Consider the following 21,827-nt stretch of genomic DNA (forward strand, 5'->3'; position numbering starts at 1 on the left):
TCCAAATCGTCTCCTAATTCCAGAAGTAGCGATGGTGCTAAAATGTTACCACCGTTATATTTGCGATTATGTCTAAACTCGATCTGTCCATGGTGTCCAGACCAGCCTTCGTTAAAGTATATATCACGCATCGATACAATGTGTCAGGACGTCACACTATAAATGACATGTGGTTATGATGTGCAAAGTGAAAGAAAAAAAACCCGTGCAACAACCTCCTACACAACCCCTAAAAGATATTTTGGCAGCAAGAGGTTAATCCCAAAGAGTTCGATTGGTTCACAGTGTGCTCTTCCTGGAAGGGAATCAACCTTCAGGTCATTGTCATTTACTGCAAACACTGGGAGTCAAATGTAGATAAAGCCTATCAGCTGCTCACTTGGAAACTGATCCCGTCACCATCTTCCTCTGCAACAGCCATAGAACCAATCCCCATATTCCCATAGATCTGTCCCTGTAGCAATGGTGGCCAAACTAAGGGCCAGCCACTTCATCCTATGTGTTTTAAAGCAATGCATGGATGCTAACTGTAACCCCCTGGTAAGTGCAGGCAGCTGACACACATACACCGTCTCTTGGCTGCAATAGGAAACTACAACTCCCAGCATGCTGTGCTGCAGCAGGGGGACACTTCCCATACAGGAGGATGTGACTTGTGATGGACAGGGCCTCAGCCAATGAGATTTGTGGTAATAATACTATTTTATCCTACACTCATTTATCTCATAACTTGCCACCTAGAGTCTATTGAGAAATCTTTTATAAAGAAGCCTTCACGAGCTGCCCCAGGCTCCGTGCTATTAAGGGAGGAATAGTGCAGAGTGAAGGAGTACTTCAGTATTAGGCAGGGCTGCCACCTCACCGGGATTGACCTGGAAACTCCGGGTTTCGGTGTAAGAAATCCAATTTAGCAATAATTATATTGTAATGAATGAATCTGTTATCAAAGGCAGAATGTTAAAGTATACAGTATAATAGTCTGGACTTTCCTTCATATCTATATATTATCTGATTGTGTATTCAGTTATTGTTACATGTGCAGTATTCTAAGTGAAAGGTCAGATCTATTCTGACAGACAGAATTGACCCAAAAGGTCAATTCGTGGCCTCAAGTTGTTGAACAGCTGCAAGTCCTAACTGGGAAAAATGCTGCATAAGACTTTTCAATTCAGTAAGTTTGAAACTACTTATATGTTCAGAAGTAGTTCATATGACATCAGTAATGTAGGTGAATACCATGTTGGGATATAACATCTTAAAGGTTAAAATGGCTGACTGGGTGGGTCTTTATGGATAAATACAGCAGTGAGCTTAGTGAGTTTAGAAAGGAAGGATGGAGAGAAGATAGGCCAGACGCAGAAAGACCAGGCCAGATTGATAATACCATGAAGAGGAGAAAAGGACATGTTAATACCTGAAGAGAATATTAACAGAAAGAAGGTTACTATGTGCAACTATTCTTAAGAATATCAATCTATTTGAAACATCACCATCGTCATTCTTACTATTTTTGTATGTAAGTAATTATTTTCAAAATAAACGTTTTGTTTTTGTGTGCAAACGACAAGAATGCTGAATTCTGTTATACTGATGTGAATCTACAGAAAAAGCGAATTTAAGGACATTTAACATTCGGGCACTGGGTTTAGCCTGTCAATCTCCGAGTGGCGGCGGGGTGTGGCGTGCTGTGGCGGCGTCTCCGGCATTCTCTGGTATTCTTTTGCAATTCCCCCTCCAACTGCAGTGAACATGGCTTTTGACGCCGCGTTGCCATGACAACGGGACGCTACGTGACATCATGAATCTACGTGACGCCGTGTAGTGTCACGACGTCACATAGTGTCCTGTTGTCGTGGCAATGCCGCGCAGCCATGTTCACTGCAGTTGGAGGGGGAGTTCCAGCAGGATGCCGAGATGCGCCGCCGCAGCACGCCGCACCACGCCACACCACACCGCACCACGCCACACCACGCCACACCACACCGCACCACGCCACACCACACCGCACCACGCCGCAGCACGCCGCACCACGCCGCACCACGCCACACCACACCGCACCACGCCACACCACACCGCACCACGCCACACCGCACCACGCCGCAGCACGCCGCACCACGCCGCAGCACTCCGCACCAAGCCGCAGCACTCCGCACCACGCCGCAGCACTCCGCAGCACTCCGCACCAAGCCGCAGCACTCCGCACCAAGCCGCAGCACTCCGCACCACGCCGCAGCACTCCGCACCACGCCGCACCACGCCGCAGCACTCCGCACCAAGCCGCAGCACTCCGCACCACGCCGCAGCACTCCGCAGCACTCCGCACCACGCGCAGCACTCCGCACCAAGCCGCAGCACTCCGCACCACGCCGCAGCACTCCGCACCAAGCCGCAGCACTCCGCACCAAGCCGCAGCACTCCGCACCACGCGCAGCACTCCGCACCAAGTAAGGGATTTTTTTTTTACATTTTCTCCGGGTTGGCCTTCAGTAGAAGGTGGCAGCCCTGCTATTAGGTGATACCTTTTTTATCTGGGCTAACAATTGATATTGTATGATATAATAATCACCTAATACTAAAGTACTCCACTTATTCTGCACTATGGCAACTGGACTAACACGGCTATTTCTATCTGTAATAAAAGAGCCTGTCTGTCTGTCTGTCTGTCAGCACCATACCTCCAAAACCATGAAACCTAGAGACCCGAAATGATGCATGCGTACTAAGGACACCCTAGGGGCATGCACCTGAGGGTTATTTTTTTATTTTGGGAGGCAGCTGATTGACTTTTGCTTTGCAGTGAAGCATGTATTTGGTCACCGCGCTGAGCCAGCGGCCTTCCGAACATTCCTATCGGGGAGAGACCGGGCGGTGGTATAAGAGGGGAGAGAGATGGGGGTGTAAGAGGAAGGGTGAAAGGTGGAGGTGTAAGAGTGTGAGGGGGAGAGGTGGGGGTATAAGGGAGTGAGGGGGGAGAGGTGAGGGTGTAAGGGGGGAGGAAGAGTTAAAGAGGGGAAAAGGGGGAGTGAGAAACAGGGGGAGGGAGAAAGGTCACTGAAGGGGTGTGAGTGTCACTGAGAGGGAAGGTCACTGAGGGAGTGTCAGTGAAGAGAGTGTATGTCACTATCATTTGGGGTGGGAGTTTCAGTGACTGGGGGTTGGGGGTGCAGCCTCACTTATTGGAAGGTGGAATTATTGATCAGGTTAAAGAGGACACAATTATCGATTGAGTCACAGTTTCAAGTCAACGTGAGAAGCCGGGTACTTTAGCTAGTTTACGTGCAACTGAGCGGAACATTATGGCCCGAACACAATGAGGTCATCAGTGACATCAGAATGGGAGGGTGTGGCTAAGTTTCAGCTGCTGCCATTTGCCTGGATCAGAAGTATTCATTGGTCAGAATACAGGCTGCCTTTAGATAGCTAGGCAACTGATCACAGCATTGTCAGGTCACATGAGCTCATCAGGACATCATAATGCACAGAGTGTTAGGGAGCTATAAATGCTGAAGCTAAGAGGAGTTATCATTCTTCAGTCAGAACAGAACGGTCAGTCAGTTATCATTCATTCATCAGCGTGGTGCAAAGGAGGAGGAGAGTTTCCGTGTATCGGCATCAATAACATCCTGATGACCCATCGAGGAACAGAGAGTTGTGAGTGCAGTTTATTCTAACAAAAGGCCAGATGGGACAAGTGATGGGAGGCACTTGGGGTTAATAAGAATCCCGCCCAAGTTGAAGTGCTGAAGATAAATAGTGTGGAACCAAACACAGAACTTGTGGTGAATGACCGGTCTCTAGTCTCAAACGCTGAAGGTACGCTGATGGAGAAAGGTCCAAAAGCCATCGCCGCTAAACAATGCTGACTGTTACTGTCTTTACAAGAGAAGGTCAAACAGTCACTGGCGAGAGAACGCAATGAGCTGACCAATGAGTTCAAGGCTCTTCTGCAGGGTAAGGGAGACTCTGAGCACAGGAGGAAGAAGACGGAGATGCATCTTCAGGATTTGCAGATCAAGGTCACAGAGCGGGATAGAATCCGGGCTGTGCTTGCAGAGATAGCCAACAGACTGCAGGATGCTCAGGAACTTTTCCAAAAAGTAACACATCAAAAGCAGCGCTTCAACGCTAAAATCAAACAAGTGAAAGACAAGAAAGTATCGAAGTACCAGTCTGCAGGCCCAGAAGACCCAGTTCTTGCCCTGAAGGAAAAACTCTTCAACTGGAAGGCAAGGAAAAAGAAGAGATGATGTCAGACGTCTCTAACCAAGAGGCTGGTGCACGGGAATAGTGCACGGGCCGCGTCACAGGACAATGGTATGATGGGTAGGGGTATATGTGATACCATCACTGTCCTCTTGGACTGCCTGGGTTGTTAATCCCAGGAAGAAGAAGGAAGGATGCAAGACTGTGCTTAAGCGGATGTCCTGTCCTTAACATTGGATTTACAGAGGAGAGATTCTCTGAGCTCTCGTGGGGCCAAGCTCCCCTAGAAAGGAAGGATGTGAGACTGTGCTGAAGCGGAGATGTCTGCTCCAAACGTTGGAATAACAGATAAGAGAAACCCTATATTGCTGTGTGCAGAGACTATATATATGGTTAACTGTAATAGTACCTGTTTTGGGGTGGTAACCAGGTTAGCTGTCCATCCAGTTAGTAAGGGTTGAAGCTGAATGTGTAGTTAGTCTCCTAAGAGGAGTAGGCGTTTGTTTTATGATTTTGTTTTGACTTAAAGGGATGTGGGCCTGTTAGTGTATTATTTAATCCTTGTAAATAAACGCCATATAGAGAAATACTATGTTTCCTGCCTTAATCTGGGACACAAGATCCTATGCTGTGATGGAGACATCACAATATGTGTGTGTGTGTGTGTGTGTGTGTGTGTGTGTATATATATAGAAAATGGAAATATTACTGTGTGCTCATTTGCATGTCTTAGACAGGTCTGCAACCCCGCCTTTCACCATTATCACCCAGCATATATATTCAAATACAATTGTAGTCCTTACACATGTGGACAGCATCCTATTAAATACCATAAAGGATCTTTCACATCCAACACACTTTACAATGATGTCAGCAGCCACCTCTGGGGAGAATGTGAGAGGAGAATGAAAATGACAACTCTTGTCAATTTATGTTCTCCACTAGAGAAGGGTGATTTTTTTTTTGCGGATTAGGATCCGCCTCAAATCAGCTGGTTCCTTTGGATCCGCCGGTTCCTTTGGATCCACGAATCACTCTCCAAAAGAGCAACCCGCATTTAAAAAAAAAAATCAGTGACAAAGAACAATCCGTTCCAGACGGATGTTTAAGAATCTGTTAGGGAGAGATGTCTGTGCTGAAAAAGGAGCACACCTGAGGTACCCTGGGAGATATGCTAATGACTATGCAAAGTATATTTAAATGAGTCCCGTCCCACCCGTCCTAAAAGGATTTCCATACCAACTAGATAGAGTCGATAATAAGCCTAAGGCACCAACCTAATGACTGGAATGGTGTCAGACCCAGCAGGACTAGAACCCACAGTCACAGCATTTCCTAGACCACAGCTCTAGCAGTGTGAGCTAAAAAAGCTGCTGGGTAGTATTTTGTCACATCAAATTTTTGAGCTGCTCACTGCGCACACAGGTAACTAATCCAGCTATTAGCGTATCTCACAGGTATCTCAGGTGTGCTCCACAAGGAACAGTAACCTGTCACCCAGGAAGTGGAAGTGGCCTGCTTTTAAAGGAAGCCATGGGGAGGGAGCTACTACAGGTATGAGCACTCACGCTGGTGCTACATGAAGGATATGCACAAAGTTGGCTACGGTATAACAGAACAGGGACAAAAATATTCACTGTGCCATCTGCCACACACATACTGAATTAAAATACTTTATTTTACAATATATAAAATCGAATGGTTAGTGAGGTTAGTGCTATCTGCGGTGAATCTGATTGGTCCGTGACTCTCATTGGCCAAGAGGTACGCCCCACTGTGACATCACCTCCTTCACTCTCACACACATGCAGTCACACCACACGCCCAGAACCTCTGAGGACTCTTTGGTAAGTTGACATATCACACTGTCACCCCCCACACTCACACACAACCCTGTACACACAGTCACCCCCTCACACTCACACACTCAGTGTCACACTCAACACTGTACACACACTCACACTCAACCCTGTACACACACACACACACACACACACACTGTCACCCCTGTGTACACACACATTCACACTCACCCCTGTGAAACAACAACCTGTACACACACACACACACACACACACACACACACACACACACACACACACACACACACACACACACACTGTCAGCCCTGTGTACACACACACACTGTCAGGCCTGTGTACACACACACACACACACACTCTCACCCCTGTGTACACACACACACACACACACACTCTCACCCCTGTGTACACACACACACATCTTACACATTCCACACATTCACACTCACCCATTACCTTTATTGTCCCTGTGCACATCATCTCTTTTCATCCCGCTCTCTGGCCACATACCCGTGTAAACCGCTCATATATGCCCGCCGCCGCGCACATTACACCGCCCGCACGCGTCCATTACCTTTATTGTCCCTGTGCACACGCGCGCACATTACACCCCCTCCGCTCACCTCTCCCGGTGCTCCCCTCATCTCCATCCCCGGCGGGGGAACAGGCAGCGGACCCCCTTCCTCCCTCGCGGCGCCTCATCTCCATCCCCGGCGGGGGAACAGGCAGCGGACCCCCTTCCTCCCTCGCGGCGCCTCATCTCCATCCCGGCGGGGGAACAGGCAGCGGACCCCCTTCCTCCCTCGCGGCGCCTCATCTCCATCCCCGGCGGGGGAACAGGCAGCGGACCCCCTTCCTCCCTCGCGGCGCCTCATCTCCATCCCCGGCGGGGGAACAGGCAGCGGACCCCCTTCCTCCCTCGCGGCACCTAAGATGGCGGCGCAACCGGAAGGACACCTTTCTTCCCTCGCGGCGCCGAGTGAGAAGATGGCAGCGGCCGGAAGTAGAGGTAGGTGTCGCGTGTGTGTCGCTCTAGGTGACGTGTGTGTGTGTGTGTGTCACTGTGTGTCTGTGTGACTGTGTGTGTGTGTGACACTGTGTGTGTGTGACACTGTGTGTGTGTGTGACACTGTGTGTGTGTGTGTGTGTGTGACACTGTGTGTGTGTGTGTGTGTGTGACACTGTGTGTGTGTGTGTGACACTGTGTGTGTGTGTGTGTGTGTGACACTGTGTGTGTGTGTGTGTCACACTGTGTGTGTGTCGCCCCCCCCTGCCTTTCATGCCCCCACCCCGCCTTTCACGCCCCCCCTGCCTTTCACGCCCCCCCCCTGCCTTTCACGCCCCCCCCTGCCTTTCACGCCCCCCCCTGCCTTTCACGCCCCCCCCCTGCCTTTCACACCCCCCCTCACGGCCTCCGGGCAACGCCGGGTATATCAGCTAGTTTTACAATAAATAAAACTGTACTAACTGCAGGAAGTGATTCCGCTGGCTTCTCCCAGCACATATGAGGAATAAGGTATGGTGTTAGACCCAACAGGATCAGAAGTTGAACCCCACACAATCTCCGTTACTCAGTATAACAGCTCTATCAGTGTGAGCCAAACCAGCTGATGGGTTGCAGTGCACACTGCCTACTAACAGTATATCTGCAAGCAAGGCTGTCGAAGGGGGGGGGGGGATAAATACATGGGGGAGTAAATAAAGAGAATAGCATGTGTGAGAGAAGAGAAGAGGGGGAAATAAGATAAATAGATGTGGGAAACGCGTCAGGGAACATTTATGTGCTGTTTTAACCTTGGCATACATGCCCAATAAAGTTTATTGATTTTACTCCAGACCAGCCTCCTTCTCTAGCACCAGCGGTGCCCAGTTTTTCTTTCTTCATGGGTTGTATTCAATGACTGCTTTGAATAAATCCGCCCTGGTTTTTAAGTATGCAATCTGCATGTGAATGTTTAGTATGGGATTGGTTTTGTCAAAATGGTCCGCGGAATTTCGGGTTATTTTAAAGAAAAAGGTATTTATTGTAGAAAGTGTCTCACCTCGCCCGATGCTACAGTATGTGTCTATAGCAGTGTTTTCTAAGGGGTTCACCAAAATAAATATGTAATGGTGGATTCCAGGCAGTATAGTGGGTTCCTGAGCCTCTGTGAGGATCACACTCAGGTCTATAACTACCCCCATACCCCAGGTCTATAACTACCCCCCATGGGACCCGAATTTACCATAGGGTGGAGGGATTAACAGTGGGGTGGTCATGCTCCCTTTTATTTGTCCTGGACCCCAAGATCTCTGTTGGTGGCCCTCTTGGCAATATACGCAGCTCAGTACATAGAATTGTACTAGGGAGTCCCTGCCCCATACAGTTTAAAATCTACTTTTGGTCACAAGGAGCTGACCCTAGGTTTCCAACTGGTCTCACTCTCTTTAAAGGCAGCGTCACCAGCACCCAGCCACTCCTTCAGGGTATTATTCCATGCTCTATTAGCCTCTGTTACTGGCTCCTCAAATCTTTCCCAAACCCTGGGAGAAAAATTCCCACAATATTATCCATAAAATGAAATGAAGGCTTTAGCTTCAAGCACGTTCCACAAAGACCTGCAAAGAAATCCAAGGCTTGGCCGGGGAGAGCCAATAAAGCTAATATCTCTCAGTGGGACAAAGGATGGATTTACAGGTCTCTCCCAAGGCAGAGAGAGCAGAGGCAGACAAAGGGAGCCGGCTGATATTGAGCCTGTTTTGCTTCTATGGGAACTTGTTATCACAGAAATTATACAGCCCGGCTTGATATACATAGGCCCAACTAATGTTTTAAGGGCAAGGGTTATACAAGCTGTGAGAGAGAGAGACATAAAGAGAATAATAGAGCTTTGCTTTGGAGGGGGGCTCCATTCCGGCAGGACTAAGCCCGGAGTATTGTCAGAGCTCAGCAGGAAACCGTTTACAGTTTCCATTGGTTTCTCTGCACGGGGACTCCGAGTTAAAAGGCTAAAGAGGTCCGTTTATAAGGGTGTGCGCAGCTGTGGGTTAGCGAGTTTATGTGTGATCTTTTGCGGGATTTAGCAAATCAGGCGAAATTCCCTGATCACTTTTCACAAAAATAATTCAGAAAATGTACAAGTCACAAAAAGATCACCAAGCATAAAAAAGTCATCGTCCATTATTACACATTACCAGATCCGCTCTTAAATTATCCAGCGGTTGTTTCTTCTTCACATTTTGCATCAATTTATCTTACTGCATTGGGGGCACACACCATTCGGGTTGGGGGTATTAATACAGATACTGGCAAAAGGGGAGAGTTGGGAAGGTGGCATGGGCGTGGTGGGCGTGGTGGCGGTGGTATTGATGGTGATGACTAGAGAAGGATGAATCCGTCAAATCAGTTACCCGGATATTCTCGCATTTTTCCCCCCAAAATCCGTTTTGCGGAGTAAGAACCACGAACGGACGTGGTCGGTTGTAAACCACGTGGAGTCATCAGAATCCGCCATTGGATACAACCCGTGGACGTATCTGTAGAATCCACGGAGTGTATTGGTAATAATCATTAAAAAAAGTCGCAAAACAAAAATCACCGTTTTTGAAATGGATCTGCTGAAATCATCGGACCAAAGCAACCGGCCAATCCGCTGCAGATCCAACTGCGCCCCAAAAATTCGCCCATCTCTAGCCATGACAGAAAAGGACTCTAGTGGGAGCCTAGCGAAAACATTCTGCTACAACTAATAAATCAGCCGTGTTAGGTGGACACCAGCAGCCTTCTAGACCTGAGAGAAATTAAACTCAAAGTGAGATTTTATTATCATCGTCTGCATCCCCCTCTCTGCTCCCAAAAGTAGTCATGATGTTGTTGGGGGGTGGGGGGTTTGGGGGGGGGGGGGGAGGTTGTGTGAAAATCAGGGCACAAGGGCAGAACAGGTTGTCCAGAAAGAACTGTGTGTTACTGGCACCTCGTAAGTGAGAGGGAAGAACCTATCGCTGGATGTACTCCCGAGTCCCACACTAGAAACACTACTTCACAGGTGGCCAAATGCAGTCCTCAAGGGTCACCAACAGGTCAGGTTTTAAGGATATCCCTGCTTCAGCACAGGAGACGCAATCAGGGGTTCAGTCAACAACTGAGGCACAACCTTAGGGTTTAAAGCCCCCGGGTCACATGGGCCAATAGGAAGCTGCATATGATGTCGGCACATACCCTAGGGACAGGTGTGAGAGGAGTACCATGGCGAAGGTGACAATATTTGGTGGGTGGTGCAGCATAGATAGCACCAATAGGGGAGGAGCAGGACATCTCCTAGAGTGGCACTTAGCACAGCAACATCTACCCCAATCTCATCAAGTTAGGGGCAATTAGTCTCTTAGGCACACTCATAAGCCTCTCATCGTGACTCTCTGACACTCTCGCTTTCTCTCTCTCTGATGCTCTCTCTGATGCTCACACTCTCTGACGCTCTCTCTCGCAGGTGCTCTCTCTGATGCGCTCTCTCTCTAACAAGCTCTCTCTCTCACTGACTCTCTCACTCTCTGACACTCACTCACTCTCTCTCTCTTACACTCACTCTCTCTCTGACACTCACTCTCTCTCTGACACTCACACTCTCTCTGACACTCTCAATCTCTCTGACACTCTCACTCTCTCTGACACTCTCACTCTCTCTGACACTCTCACTCTCTCTGACACTCTCACTCTCTCTGACACTCTCACTCTCTCTGACACTCTCACTCTCTCTGACACTCTCACTCTCTCTGACACTCTCACTCTCTCTGACACTCTCACTCTCTCTGACACTCTCACTCTCTCTGACACTCTCACTCTCTCTGACACTCTCACTCTCTCTGACACTCTCACTCTCTCTGACACTCACTCTCTCTGACACTCTCACTCTCTCTGACACTCTCACTCTCTCTGACTCTCTCTGTGTCTCAGACTCTCTCTCTCTCTGACTCTGTCACAGACTCTCTCTCTCTGACACTCACTCTCTCTGACTCTCTCTGTGTCTCAGACTCTCTCTCTCTGACACTCTCTCCTATGCCCTTTTGCTTCCTAACCCACCCAACACCAACACAGAAGCACATGGCGGTGTGTCACATGACCCGTTATATACTGTACTGCCATGTTTGCTAAATTCGGGCAGAAGTCACTAAATTTAGCTGTTATCTAGCGAAAATGTTATGCCGAATACTATTGTGGTGATTGCAGACGGTTTGTGAGAGGGAGAGTGACAGTATGAAGAGGTATTAATGGTGCAAATAAACTATACAGATAAGGGACATGCGCAGTGAGGATAATCTGTCATTTAAAGGGTTACATTGATATTTAGCATTAAATGTCCCAAGTAATGTTAGGCAAACTATTTTAAGATTGCCAGTGTGCTGTACCTATATGAAGTAATTCAGTATTGCCTATATTCTCTCTCTCTGACCCTCTCTCACTCTGTCTCTGACCCTCTCTCACTCTCTCTCTGACCCTCTCTGACTCTCTCTCTGACCCTTTCTCTGACCCTCTCTCTGACCCTCTCTCTGACCCTTTCTGACTCTCTCTCTGACCCTTTCTGATCCCTCTCTGACTCCCTCTCTGACCCTCTCTCTGACCCTTTCTGACCCTCTCTCTGACCCTCTCTCTGACCCTCTCTCTGACCCTTTCTGACTCTCTCTCTGACCCTTTCTGATCCCTCTCTGACTCCCTCTCTGACCCTCTCTCTGACTCCCTCTCTGACTCTCTCTCTGACTCTCTCTCTGACCCTCTCTCTGACCCTCTCTCCCTCACCCTGACCTTCTCCCTGACCCTCTCCCTCACTCTCTCTGACCCTCTCTTTCAGTTTGCAGGACAGGACAGTCTTCCAGAAGTGATTTCGTAAAGCTGTCAATTATACGAAAAATGTTTACACCGTTATCCACCCCAAGAAAAAACATTTCATTAGCGGCCTCCTCTCCGGACAGAACATCAATCAGTGAGCAAGAAAGAGCAAATATTAACTGAGCCCGGAGACCTTTGTGTTTATTCCAGGGCTGAGGACATCTCTCTGTGCCACATTCCCTGGAACGGACCTTGCGAGAGATAAGTACCCAGACACTGTAAATAAACGGCCATGGATTTCCTGACTTCCCACGTACACTGTAGTGAAATCTTTATTTTGCATGTATGGGGTTCTAATAAATAATAAATGCCTTGTTTGCACTGAAACATTGCAATGACAATGTCCTTATATTATAATTCTGTTGCACTTGGTATATTTTGTGTCTGTACTAATATATAACTCCTTGAGAACCAGAGTAACAACGAGTGCCCCTCTGACAACTCTCAAAATAGTCTAACTCGGGGGTGGTCAACTCCACCAACAGGTCAGGTTTTCAGGATATCCCTGCTTCAGCACAAGTGGTTCAATCAGTGACTCAGTCATTATGATTGAGCCACGTATGCTGTAGCAGGGATATCCTGAAAACCTGACCTGTTGGTGGCCCTTGAAGACTGGAGTTGGACACCACTTGTCCAACTTAAATATTCATTGTTACTGTAACCCAGAGGTTCCCAAGTCCAGTCTTCGATGTACCAACAGGTCAGGTTTACAGGGTATCCCTGCTTCAGCACAGGTGGCTCAGTCAACGACTAAGACAATTATGCTGAAGCAGGTTCATCCTGAACACCTGACCTGTTGGTGGCCGTTGAGGACTGGAGTTGGCCACCCCAGCTGTAACCTATCTCTAGGCAGAGGTTAAAGTGCAATTGAACTGTGGTTCTATGTCTGATTTGACCAGAGAGGCAAAGCACCCCCTCCCCCTCCCTCCTCCCCCCCCAGCTACATCTGTATGTTATTTATAAAATGTTTTACCAGAAGTAATACATTGAGAGTTACCTCTCGTCTTCATGTATGTCCTGGGCACAGAGTTATGATAACAAATAATACATAGTTACATAAGTGAACAGGGGTATACATTATATACAAGACATTGCATGCACAGTTAGAGATAATATATATTATAGGCGTATGTAACACTTACAGACCAGATTAAAATGTGTGACAGCTTTAGTTTTGAAAGAATTTAGACTGGTTTCGGCTGTGAGTCTCCGGTAGACTGTTCCAGTTTTGGGGTGCACGGTAAGAGGAGGAGCGGCCGGATACTTTGCTGAACCTTGAGACCATGAACAGTCTTTTGGAGTCAGATCTCAGGTGATAAGTGCTGCGTGTGGTAGGGGTGAGGAGCTTCTTCAGATATGTGCAGTATGTGTATGATTGTACGTATGCATTTATTTACAGTTTCCCAGGGGAATGTATACCTGAGACTGTGTATATATGTGTGCAAGTCCTATCACAATCCTTTTGTCCTTAATGGCCATTACAATGTGTTTTTCCCTGTGGCCCCTTTGATACCCCCATTATCACACCGACTTATTATTATAACGTGCTAATGTGTTACCTTGGCATAATCATACTCGCAGAGGTACGAGGGCTCCAGGTCAAAGTGCATGAAGTAGAGTTTGAGTCGGAATCCCTCGGGGACCGTGATGTTCCAGGTCCTCTCCGAGTCACTGGGATAAGATTCTGGAAAATTCGGTGTTTGAATCTCACCAAACATTCCGGTCAGCAGCGTGACGTGAGCGTCCGAGAGCAGCCACAGGAAGGTAGAGAAGGGCAGCACGAGCCTAAGGGACAAGCAGGAGAGGGATACAATGTATATGGAGGTACAGTACTGCGCTCCAGTTTGTGCTGTAGGACGTGTACGTTGGAGGCGTTATGAAGACGTTTTGAGGTTCTCATTATATAATCGGATGTATCAAATGATGGGAGCTACTGTATAAATATTAAGGCAGTGTTTTTCAACCAGGGTTCCTAGGAACCTTTGGGTTCCCCAGACATCCCTAAAAGGTTCCCTGCAATTTTCTGATTATTTGACAATTGTATCCAATACAGAAGAATGTACAAGGCGCACTATTAGAGAGGGTTGGGGTTCCTTACAATGCATCTGATCTCAGACACACTATTAGAGAGGGTTGGGGTTCCTTACAATGCATCTGATCTCAGACGCGCTATTAGAGAGGGTTGGGGTTCCTTGCAATGCATCTGATCTCAGACGCGCTATTAGAGAGGGTTGGGGTTCCTTACAATGCATCTGATCTCACAAGCTATTAGAGAGGGTTGGGGTTCCTTACAATGCATCTGATCCCAGACACGCTATTAGAGAGGGTTGGAGTTCCTTACAATGCATCTGATCTCAGACGCGCTATTAGAGAGGGTTGGGGTTCCTTACAATGCATCTGATCTCACACGCTATTAGAGAGGGTTGGGGTTCCTTACAATGCATCTGATCTCACACGCTATTAGAGAGGGTTTGGGTTCCTTACAATGCATCTGATCTCAGAGTTGCTATTAGAGAGGGTTGGGATTTCCTCAGAATTTGACTTAGGGTTCCTTAACCAAAAATAGGTTGGAGAGCATTGTACTAAGGCAATTTTTATATGACACACAGATTATAAAATGTATAAAATTCAGAGCCTCTGTGCAGAACATCTCCCTTTAATCCCAGTCAAAAAAATCTGCTAAATTGAAGGTGATGCAATAATTTAACAATCTGCCCCAGATGTGGGAAACTTCTCCTGACATGTGACACAGCTGTGCTCCACAAATGTGTCAAATCTCTCTGCACCAAATTACTTCTCCCTTTCACTATGTAAAATATCCTCGGGAGGTAAAAATATCTCTGACAAATAATCTGTACATGTTACACACGTGTTACCCATTTGTACAAATCATAATATGTGTTTAATTATTTGCAGCAGAAATAGCAGGGGCTGTTTTTAGAGCATCGCATTGTGGTGAAGTTACCGCTAAAAAAAAAAATATGTTTTCAATATTTCATTGAAGCAGAAAACATTCTTGACAATTTAGCGATGAGTCACGTGACCAGAATAAATAAGGAAAAGTAAAGGATGTTTTTCAGAAATAAAAACCATGTTGTGAAACTGAACTTTAACGACTGATCCTCGGAGAGCAGATCCAACAAACTGACCATAGTGTTCCGAGCTGATATTACTCGAAAGATTCCCCGCTGTCTGAAAGTTATGTAAAACAGCTAAGAATTACATCCCAGGCAAATAGGACACACAAAAGAACAAGCACAGTCTGGCGGGCGGTCAGTTTGAGAAGTTTTATGTTTTCTGAGACTTTGTGCAGAGGCTTTGACAGGAAAGACCAAGTCAGAGCTATGAGAAGGAGACAGTGAGATAATGTATCACGCGCTGTTATCTTCAGCAGAATATACACTGAAGGTGGCGTTTGCCCTATTGCTCCGAGAGGGGCCAGCAAAATATTGCTTTGCAACGGTATCTGGCAGTTAAGTGGTTAAGATAGGGCCCATAATATTTGATTTGAAAGACCCACGTCTTTATCCAGTGTGAGTACAGCACACAAACGCACAATCACAGCATTATATAACACTATACAGCACACAAACGCACAATCACAGCATTATATAACACAATACAGCACACAAACGCACAATCACAGCATTATATAACACTATACAGCACACAAACACACAAACACAGCATTATATAACACTATACAACACACAAACGCACAATCACAGCATTATATAACACTATACAGCACACAAACGCACAATCACAGCATTATATAACACTATACAACACACAAACACACAATCACAGCATTATATAACACAATACAGCACACAAACGCACAATCACAGCATTATATAACACTATACAGCACACAAACACACAAACACAGCATTATATAACACTATACAACACACAAACGCACAATCACAGCATTATATAACACTATACAGCACACAAACGCACAATCACAGCATTATATAACACTATACAGCACACAAACGCACAATCACAGCATTATATAACACTATGCAGCACACAAACGCACAATCACAGCATTATATAACACTATACAGCACACAAACGCACAATCACAGCATTATATAACACTATACAGCACACAAACGCACAATCACAGCATTATATAACACTATACAGCACACAAACACACAATCACAGCCTTACATAACACTATACAGCACATGCAAGTCTGTGAGTATCTTCCTACATGTGTGTGCATGTACAATCTTATATAACGGTGTATACATCAGTGAGGCTGTATTTAGATGGTGTATTAGTGCCTGTGTATTAGTGTATGTGTGTATCAGTATCTGTGTGAGTATATTAGTCTATGTGTGTATCAGTGTCTCTGTGTATTAATGTATGTGTGTATCAATATCTGTGTGTGTATGTGTATCAGTGTCTCTGTGTATTAGTGTGTGTGTGTGTGTGTATTAGTGTCTGTTTATTAATGTATGTGTGTATCAATATCTGTGTATGTGTATCAGTGTCTCTGTGTATTAGTGTTTGTGTATATATCAGTGTCTGTGTATTAATGTATGTGTGTATCAATATCTGTGTGTGTATGTGTGTATCAGTGTCTCTGTGTGTTAGTGTATGTGTGTGTATCGGTATCTGTGCGTGTGTATTAGTGTATGTGTGTATCAGTGTGTGTGTGTGTGTGTATCAGTGTCTCTATGTATTAGTGAATGTGTGTGTCAGTGAGTGTGTGTCTGTGTGTGAATCAGTGTCTCTGTGTATTAGTGTATGTGTATCAGGGTCTCTGTGTATTAGTGTATGTGTGTGTGTGTATCGGTATCTGTGTGTGTGTGTATTAGTGTGTGTGTGTGTGTGTGTGTGTGTGTGTGTGTGTGTATCAGTGTCTCTGTGTATTAGTGTGTGTTTGTTTCTATGTGGGTACTGTATCAGTGTCTGATTTAGAAACAATCACTCAACTAGTTGTATTATATAATTTATTCTGCATTTTTATATTAGAGTAATAATGAAAGAAACATGAAACTGTTATACAAGATGTTGCTGGCAGACTGCTTCCACGTTACTGCAAATTCAAAAAGGTTCGGAAAGTGGGACTAGAGGCTTCCAATGCCAGTGTATAATGTATAAGTATAATGACAGGAATGGTATAACCCTGAAATTACATTTCCACCGCATTTAGCATTTCAAAGAGTATTTCTAAGCAAGTTCAAGACATTTGCAAGAATAATTTTCACTTACATTCTTTCTATGAACGTCAGTGTTCTCCAATACAATTCTTATGTAAATGAGATTATTCATCTTTGTTTTAGCAGTGCCATAAATGATTTAGATTTACATTTGTATACAGTATAACACACTTACATGATAATTAGAAGCATACATAAAGTATGAAACACTAGCAATTAGTTGTCACGTTTGTACAAAGTGAAGGATTTCGCGCACGTACTAATCAGCGCTTTCCATAAGACGCATTCACCTGAACAAGTCATAAGGGGTATTCTGGCGCTGGAAGCTGTTTTTCGGAATAGCACTGATTAATAAATATAGGCCTCGGTGTGCATTTTATACGTCCGATAAGTGCGTTGTGTATTTCATCGTTAGAGGTAGTTACGCCAGCTCAGACCCGGGCATAAGAGGGGGGAATAATGCAGAGAAATAAACTGACACATTTCAGCAGCAAAACTCCATAAAGTACTAGTAAAGTATAAAGTATTAGTAAAGTATAAAGTATTAGTAAAGTATAAAGTATTAGTAAAGTATAAAGTATTAGTATGCGGATATGGTGATTCTGACCCGAAAGCCCCGCTCAAGGTAATGTTGTCTATGTGAACCACCGCTATCACACGGTAGCATGATGCAAAGGAAAACATGGAGGTTGGTAACTTTTTTGGGAACATTTTAAGCGTTGCTATGTGTGCAGTTGCAGGTCGCACTTGTGCAGGAATTTGGGAAGTTGGTTTTAAACAGGAAAGTTCTCTTGGTTTTCCCAGTTGTTTCATTTTATTATCGGGCGCAGGAAAAGGAGCCGAGCTGTGAATTCTCTCTGAAGAAGTGACGCGCGCAGCGCACAGAAAAGTGCTCTGATCGTTTCAAAGTTGTCAGTTGCAGATGAATTCCTCCTTTACTATAGAGTTGATGGGTGCTATAGAATAAGGTTTAACGTCTGTTAATGATTAGCAGCATTTAGGGGCCCGGGGCTGTAATTACCAATCAGAATACATTGCTGCAAAGGCGCTAACTTCAAAGGGTGCGGCAAAACTTGGGACAATGTAAAGACCGTCGTTCTAACCCCTTCAGTGCTGGAGAAACCTGAATGGATCCAACATGTATTTCCACCCGTTATCCAAACAGTGACAAATATAGGTTGTACTCGATGGACATATATCTTTTTTCAACCTCATCTACTATGTAACTATCCTAATATGGGCTGCTTTGGATGTCGAGAAAATGATGGAAAAGCAGCTAATTTAACCCCGGTGCTGCCTGATGCAAAGCAATGTGGTCCAGGCACATCCGGCAGCACCGGGGTTAAATTATTGGTCGCTTGCTGTAATTTCAGCACAGGCTCTGGTTTTAATACCTCAGAGCAACATAAAACTATGTTATCTGCAGCTACCCAGAGTCCCAGCAGAGCAGTAACAAGCGCAGAGAATCAGAACGCCTTCTCTTCTCCTGCGCGTGTAAAGTTTGCCCATCACCTTGGCAGTTTGTGCTGTCATTACTAACCTCATGCTGGCAGCCTGTGCTGTTTTCTGCCTTGTATCTCCTTTGTGTGTGTGTCTGTCTGGTCCCCAGAGCTGTTCTGCCTGGCTGTATCTTTGTTCCGAGGCTCCTGTGTCGTGTGGCTGGGAGTTAGTGCTGGTACTCTGTAGGCAGGTCACGCCTCCCAGTCTGTAACTGTTCTACACTTAAAAAAAAACCTGACGGGACTTTAAAATGAGTCCTTGGCTGCAGCCAGGAGAGTGATATTCTTGGAGGGGTAGATGGGGATCTCATTCCTGGTTTGATACATATGATTATTATGTGATTTTACACAGTTGATGATGAGGTTGAAAAAAGACATATGTCCATCAAGTTCAACCTATGTTACATTTACTTGTAGGCGGTAAAAATATATACAAAATCACCTTTACTTTCCCGTTTTATTCTGATCGTAAACTTAATTTTTTTTAAAAATCACACACGTCTCCACTTAGGTAAAACATGAACGTAAATACATTTCCTGCAGGGTCTCTTTAAAATGTCCGCTAAAAAGATGAATTAGTTACTAAAATGTTTTTGTATTATTAGGGTGCACCAAAGTGTTTTCTCTTTGCTCCCAGCAAGAGCAACGTCCCTTTAACTGAGAACATGCAAACACAATGTCTGAAGCCCACACATGTGCCCCGACAGTCCGGAATTACCCAGCTCTCCATACCTTCTGTACCAGTGCTGACACTTTCATTGTCTTGTCTCACAGTTCCTTGTACTGCCCTGTGGTATATGTTGGCACATTGCATGTAAATGATAATTTTTAATAAAAGCAGCGACTTCTCAGGATTAATTACTGCAGCCGGAACACACAGAGCCTTGTTCAGATCACCACATTTTTATCTTTGAAATAAAGAAAGACAGGTAACATTTCACAGCAGCTTCTTACTATATTTCCAGCATATTTGCTGGCTGGTATAAAACGTTCCCTGGCGGAAACTTCCAGAACCGTGTCAGCGTGACAAATAACTATTTGCTGAAGAAAAACTGCCTGGTTTTGGGGGTGCTCAACCAGGAATTTAGTTGCATGCTTCTGCTCTAAAAAAAAACATTGCAACTGTTAACAGGAGTAGAAGATATATGAATTACATTTGTGTGGTTTTACATATATAGACAAAGCATTACGAAGGACAAAACAGCAGAAAACACAGTGCTTTCATTTTGAAGGGTAGGCCTGGCCGCTCCGGGTACCTAATGGTGGTTATGGGTGATATACTGTCATCCTTTGGGCTTACGATGGCCTTAAGGGGTTAACTGCACCAACCCACAGAGTAACGCCCCTTCCCCATCACATGCTGCTGGGTGACTAGTCAGAATCATAGCTCCACCGTCTTCTGCTATAGTGTCATAGTGATGTCATGGCACAATATAAATATATATATAGAGGGGAGAGGTTGTTAGAAGACCAGATCCCAGGAAGCATTGAAGAAGAGGGATCTCACTGTGAATAGTGTCTCTAGGTTAATATGTCTAATATAATGTAAGGATCCCCTTTATTATTTTCTAGTTAGGGACTGTAAAAGAAAAGGCTTCTAAATCCAGCAGGGAGCTGGGTAAGTGCAACAGGCAATCAACCAGACTCCACCTGCCTAATCACAGCTCTGTGAAATAGTGTCATCTGAAACACAGGAAGAGGATTCCTTAGCTCACAAGTGAGCTGACCAAGGCAAGAAAGACTGCAGAGATTCCTTAGCTCACAAGGGAGCTGACCATGGAAAAAGACTGCAAAGAGTCCTTAGTCCACAACTGGACTGACCTGGGGAACAACAGATGTCTTGAGCTGCAGAGGGACTGCAGGCTGACAGCAAGACTATGGGGACACGACCTCTATACCTGCACACAGACATTGCCATAGCACACAAGGGTGCGGACCCAGGAGAGCAGAAAGACCTTCCCCTACAGCTACAAGAAACAGATAAGAGACTTCCTTATGGGACTGTTGTATATCTGTATATATATACTGTATCTTTGGGGTTGGTAAGTAGCTTAGCTATCCACCCAGTTAGACAGGGCTGGACTAAATGTGTAGATATTCTCCAACGCGGAGTAGGCCTTTCTTTTGTTTATTTTGAATGTTTTGCTGTGTTAAAGGGACAGGCGCAATAAAACCTCATTCTAGTTTCAGTTTAACCGGTCTCCATTGTGTACCTCTGCACGAGTCTCTTACAGGGATGAGGACTTATTTAGATAGCATTCCCAGGAAAGGCTCCATAATACAATCATGAATCACAGAGAAGAAGCGTATGCCCAGAGGGGGCTCACCAAGCTGCAGCCCGAGGCATAGTTGGACCAGCCGCATCGGAGGGTCCATAGCTCCCAGAAGGCCACGTGATTCAGTACGAGCTACAGGGTTACTGATCACAGACAGGGAGAGCAGTACCATGCCCCGCAGGAGCCCAGAGAAGATGGAGCCCTATCGACGCTACACAGCAGAGGGATCACTTAGGTAACAGGAATTAATTTAAGCCTCAGCACCCGCTGGGCCCGCTAGGGGTGAGTATACAGACAGCACACAGAGAATAATGATGACAATACACAAAGTGATGTGTACCGTGTAACTGAGACTTTATTGATGGTGATGAATAAAGATGCTGTTTGTATGAATAAAGTTCCTGGCGCCCATCATTGCATTATCAACGCCCGGCCTGCCTGGATCCAGCACCACGACCAGGGAAACCAATGCCCGGCCCGCACGGATCCAGCACCTGACAGGGAAACCAATGCCCGGCCCGCACGGATCCAGCACCTTGACAAAGTAATCAATGCCCGGCCCGCACGGATCCAGCACCCCGACAGGGTAACCAATGTCGGCCCATATGGATCCAGCACCCTGACAATGTAACCAACGCCCGGCCTGCACGGATCCAGCACCCTGACAAGGTAACCAACGCCCGGCCCGCACCGATCCAGCACCCGGACAAGGTAACCAACACCCAGACCGCACGAATCCAGCACCCAGACAAGGAAATCAACGCCCGGCCTACACGGATCCAGCACCCTGATAAGGTAACCAACGCCCGGCCTACACGGATCCAGCACCCTGATAAGGTAACTGTCAGGAATCGGCGTTCTCCTCGCTTCCCACACAGAGCACCCTCTCTCCGCAGGGAGCCCCTGGACCCACAAAATAATCCTGCCTTACCGTCCTCCACGGCTCCTCGCCCCTGCCGCCGTCGCAGGATCACTCCCTTCGG

At 46.1% G+C, this 21,827-nt stretch overlaps 1 protein-coding gene across 3 annotated transcripts in view; it reads right to left on the reverse strand.

Annotated features, from left to right (window-relative positions):
* Positions 1–18,763, reverse strand: part of MASP1 (MBL associated serine protease 1) — a 55,629-nt gene extending 36,866 nt beyond the window's left edge. For all 3 annotated transcript variants that reach the window (XM_075571022.1, XM_075571021.1, XM_075571023.1), the window contains exons 1-2: positions 18,610–18,763; positions 13,446–13,671 (exon numbers count right to left, since the gene is read on the reverse strand). In XM_075571022.1, coding sequence (XP_075427137.1) covers positions 13,446–13,671; positions 18,610–18,614 — 231 coding nt within the window. In that variant the 5' untranslated portion in view covers positions 18,615–18,763. The remainder of the gene's footprint in view (positions 1–13,445; positions 13,672–18,609) is intronic.
* Positions 18,764–21,827: the final 3,064 nt, after the last annotated feature.

Source organism: Ascaphus truei, chromosome 14 (genome assembly GCF_040206685.1).
Source record: "Ascaphus truei isolate aAscTru1 chromosome 14, aAscTru1.hap1, whole genome shotgun sequence".
In the NCBI taxonomy this organism is placed as follows: Eukaryota; Metazoa; Chordata; class Amphibia; order Anura; family Ascaphidae; genus Ascaphus; species Ascaphus truei.